General features: G+C 57.1%; 1 protein-coding gene across 1 annotated transcript; it reads right to left on the reverse strand.

Moving 5' to 3' along the window:
- Positions 1-258: 258 nt before the first annotated feature.
- On the reverse strand, positions 259-2,473 carry SLC10A3 (solute carrier family 10 member 3). The gene has a single exon (XM_069748339.1). The coding sequence runs from the start codon at positions 2,056-2,058 to the stop codon at positions 685-687; it is 1,374 nt and encodes a 457-aa protein (XP_069604440.1). The 5' UTR covers positions 2,059-2,473; the 3' UTR covers positions 259-684.
- Positions 2,474-4,813: the final 2,340 nt, after the last annotated feature.

A 4,813-nucleotide genomic window follows, 5' to 3' on the forward strand; every position in this document is an offset into this window, starting at 1 on the left:
GGTGTGTGGATTTGTTGGAAATGTTCCTGCCGGTTCTGTAACGTGCTGCAGCGTGTGGATGAGAATTGTTCAAATGTCATCTACTAAATTTTGGGAATTGAGAGGGAAATTTGCATCCTCTCTCCCTGCACACACTCAGATCAGGTGGAAGAGAGAAGAGCTGCATACCCTTTAAGAACCCCCAGAACTTTTCACATGTCCCTTTAAGAAGCAAGCTGGCTACCATTGATCTAGATATTGGTCACACATCACACATAATGGTTTCAATTTTTGTTTAATTTTTTCAGTACCAGGAGGAAAAAAAAATGGTCATACCCTGCATACATTACAAAACAGTGTATAAAAAATAGCCATCTCCCCTGAAGCGCACTGAACACAGAGCTTTGGCTTTTGAGGATAGTGACAGAGTAGCAACGTAGTAAAGGGTTAACCAAAGCAAGATTATCTATCCGTAGGCACAGTTTTTTCTTTTTTTTAGAGAATATAAGCCTGTCAGCCTGAGGTCATAGAATATCATGAAGACGTATTAACTAAATGGAATGTCTGAAATGGAAGATTTGTGGCACCCAGCGCGCGCCGGGGCGGTGGCAATATGTTAGGAAATCTAGAAGGTTGAGTGCATAAATAAAAACTTTGCAGCATGTAAACTTTTCTGAGACCCCATTGACAGGACTTCTTGGCACCTCAGGTGTTGTCTTTAAACTTTCTGTAGGCAAAGTGTAACAGGACCAGAAGTAACATTTCTGAGGTGCCACTTAGGGCCACCAGAAAAGGTGCCTGAGATGAGAGATCGGCTTCAGCCCGTTGGAACGAGAGCTGAAGAACGGCCAGGGCTAGAAGACTGTTCTGCACCCCGACTTCAATGCTGACCGTCCGACGCTGGGCAATAGGTATCTTTAACAAGTACGCCAGCACATATCCAGTGGTAAGACCCACCAGCGGCACGCTGACCCCTGCTACAATCAGTATGGGAGGCACCTGGCTCAGTAGGGATGAGCCCATCTGATAGGCCATGAAAAGACCCCCCACCATCAGCACAACACTGAAAGGCTTTATCACTAGGAGGAGAAGCTTGGACACTTGTGGAAAGCGCCACTTTATCACCATCCCGGTGGAAATTGGCACAGCAATGAACAGCAATGTGGCAAAGATCTTTAGAAAAGGAATGTGCAATGTGTGGTGGACCCCCAAGAAGAGTCCATACAGGGAGGAGGAGGCTGGCATCAAGCCCACCGCCGCCACCGTGGACACCAACGTCATTGATATCGCCAATGTAACATCTCCACCCAGCAAGAGGCTGTATAGGTATCCACCGCCGCCACCGGGCGAAGAGCAGGTAACCACCAGTCCGAGCGCCAAGGGCTGAGAAAGTCCCAAAACCAAGGAGAGGAGGTAGGCATAAAGTGGCATGAGAACAAATTGGCCCACAATGCCGAGTAGGACCGGGTAGGGGCGCTTGATTAGGCTTTTCAGTATCTCCAGGTCCACTTTACATCCAAAGGCACATTTATTGATGAAGAGGAGGGGTAGGAGAGCGTACAGCAGCGGGCTTTCCGAGAAGTGACTGGCGGAAAATCCTCCATTATCCGGAGCGTCGGCATTGGCCACCACGCGGATGGAGAAGTCGTCTCGTTCTTCCAGTACGGATTCGAGAAGCTTCAGCTTTAGGTGGAGCGGAGCCGTCCCGGGCATCTCCGAGCGGAAGTGTGCCAGGAACTTATCCGGCAATCCCTCGGGGGCACGACTCACATTAAGGATCTGTAGGACGGCGGTGTCCAGGGAGCGGACGCTGAGCTGGGCGCTGAGGGCGGCCGTGTCCACGCTGATCACGATCACGCCTGTGCTGTGTTCTGGAAAGTCAAACTGGAGGCAGCAGCCGTCGCCAATCTGCAGATAAGCCGGGGAAGATAAGGAGGGCGGAGTGGGCGAGGGCGGTGTGCGGAAGGTGAGGCGCTGGCCGAGAGGGCGACTGTCCGGCGGTGCACCGGTCCCGGTCAGCGGCTGCGGTGACGCGATGGACAGGACGTACAGCGACAGCAGGAGCAGGGAATACGGCATGGTCTCAGTCCTCGCTGCCACACGCCATGTACGGGCCCAGTCAGCACCGGCCCACAGGTGGCAGCATGGCGGCACCGTGCACACCAGGCGGTATTATGGGCTCAGTACTGTCCTGTAATAGGGTGCTGTATATCTGGTGCCAGCCTCACCGCCTCCTCTGCGGACTCCCGTGTAGCTGCAGCTCTATCAGTGTCCCCCTCTGCTTGCTGGCAGTGAATGTCCTCCTCGGTGCTCTCAGCAGGGTCTCTCCGCCACTCTCAGCGCTGCGGACCTCCCGTTCTGCCTCCTCATCGTCTCCCGGTATCCCGGAGGCTCCATAGACCCACACGACCTCCGCCCTAACTGGCGCTGACTGCGCACGGACCGGAGAGCAGCGTCTTCTCTTCCTGGATACCACGTGACCGCTCGGGGAGCTCCGCCTCTGCTGCTGACGTCACAGGAAAGGGCGGGGCTCAATAATTGTTTTAGGAATGGGGGAAGGGGGCGTGTCTGTCTCTGCACAGGACTCAGTGTGAGGGGTCCGGGAGAATGTAGTCACTGCATGGCTGTATGGTGGAGGGTGCACAGGGAAGGGGCTGTTGCTACTTGTATGGGGTTGGTTACGAGGGGCCTTACACAGGAAAGGGGTTGCTGTTACTTCATTGGGGCTGCATTGATTACGGGGTGATGCTGCATGTTGGGGGCTGCACAAGGAGGATGCAGGAAGGGGATGCAAGTTATGTGGCTGTGTGGGGAATGGGGCTGTATGTGGTGGGGTTGTGCGACTCGTGCGAGGCTGTATGTGGTGGGGTTGTGTGGGATATGGGGTGATGTGACTCGTGCGAGGCTGTATGTGGTGGGGTTGTGTGGGATATGGGGTGATGTGACTCGTGCGAGGCTGTATGTGGTGGGGTTGTGCGACTCGTGCGAGGCTGTATGTGGTGGGGTTGCGCGACTTGTGCGAGGCTGTATGTGGTGGGGTTGTGTGGGATATGGGGTGATGTGACTTGTGCGAGGCTGTATGTGGTGGGGTTGCGCGACTTGTGCGAGGCTGTATGTGGTGGGGTTGCGCGACTTGTGCGAGGCGGTATGTGGTGGGGTTGCGCGACTTGTGCGAGGCTGTATGTGGTGGGGTTGTGTGGGATATGGGGTGATGTGACTCGTGCGGGGCTGTATGTGGTGGGGTTGCGCGACTCGTGCGAGGCTGTATGTGGTGGGGTTGCGCGACTCGTGCGAGGCTGTATGTGGTGGGGTTGCGCGACTTGTGCGAGGCTGTATGTGGTGGGGTTGCGCGACTTGTGCGAGGCTGTATGTGGTGGGGTTGTGTGGGATATGGGGTGATGTGACTCGTGCGGGGCTGTATGTGGTGGGGTTGCGCGACTCGTGCGAGGCTGTATGTGGTGGGGTTGCGCGACTCGTGCGAGGCTGTATGTGGTGGGGTTGCGCGACTTGTGCGAGGCTGTATGTGGTGGGGTTGCGCGACTTGTGCGAGGCTGTATGTGGTGGGGTTGTGTGGGATATGGGGTGATGTGACTCGTGCGAGGCTGTATGTGGTGGGGTTGCGCGACTCGTGCGAGGCTGTATGTGGTGGGGTTGCGCGACTCGTGCGAGGCTGTATGTGGTGGGGTTGCGCGACTCGTGCGAGGCTGTATGTGGTGGGGTTGCGCGACTCGTGCGAGGCTGTATGTGGTGGGGTTGCGCGACTTGTGCGAGGCTGTATGTGGTGGGGTTGCGCGACTTGTGCGAGGCTGTATGTGGTGGGGTTGTGTGGGATATGGGGTGATGTGACTCGTGCGGGGCTGTATGTGGTGGGGTTGCGCGACTCGTGCGAGGCTGTATGTGGTGGGGTTGCGCGACTCGTGCGAGGCTGTATGTGGTGGGGTTGCGCGACTTGTGCGAGGCTGTATGTGGTGGGGTTGCGCGACTTGTGCGAGGCTGTATGTGGTGGGGTTGTGTGGGATATGGGGTGATGTGACTCGTGCGAGGCTGTATGTGGTGGGGTTGCGCGACTCGTGCGAGGCTGTATGTGGTGGGGTTGCGCGACTCGTGCGAGGCTGTATGTGGTGGGGTTGCGCGACTCGTGCGAGGCTGTATGTGGTGGGGTTGCGCGACTCGTGCGAGGCTGTATGTGGTGGGGTTGCGCGACTCGTGCGAGGCTGTATGTGGTGGGGTTGCGCGACTCGTGCGAGGCTGTATGTGGTGGGGTTGCGCGACTCGTGCGAGGCTGTATGTGGTGGGGTTGCGCGACTCGTGCGAGGCTGTATGTGGTGGGGTTGCGCGACTCGTGCGAGGCTGTATGTGGTGGGGTTGCGCGACTCGTGCGAGGCTGTATGTGGTGGGGTTGCGCGACTCGTGCGAGGCTGTATGTGGTGGGGTTGTGTGGGATATGGGGTGATGTGACTCGTGCGGGGCTGTATGTGGTGGGGTTGTGCGACTCGTGCGAGGCTGTATGTGGTGGGGTTGCGCGACTCGTGCGAGGCTGTATGTGGTGGGGTTGTATGGGATATGGGGTGATGTGACTCGTGCGAGGCTGTATGTGGTGGGGTTGTGCGACTCGTGCGAGGCTGTATGTGGTGGGGTTGCGCGACTTGTGCGAGGCTGTATGTGGTGGGGTTGTGTGGGATATGGGGTGATGTGACTCGTGCGGGGCTGTATGTGGTGGGGTTGCGCGACTCGTGCGAGGCTGTATGTGGTGGGGTTGCGCGACTCGTGCGAGGCTGTATGTGGTGGGGTTGCGCGACTAGTGCGAGGCTGTATGTGGTGGGGTTGTGTGGCA

Source organism: Ranitomeya imitator, chromosome 2 (genome assembly GCF_032444005.1).
Source record: "Ranitomeya imitator isolate aRanImi1 chromosome 2, aRanImi1.pri, whole genome shotgun sequence".
In the NCBI taxonomy this organism is placed as follows: Eukaryota; Metazoa; Chordata; class Amphibia; order Anura; family Dendrobatidae; genus Ranitomeya; species Ranitomeya imitator.

Excerpts from the sequence above, each read along its gene's own strand:
- SLC10A3 (XM_069748339.1), bottom strand. The coding sequence starts at position 2,058 with ATGCCGTATTCCCTGCTCCTGCTGTCGCTGTACGTCCTGTCCATCGCG.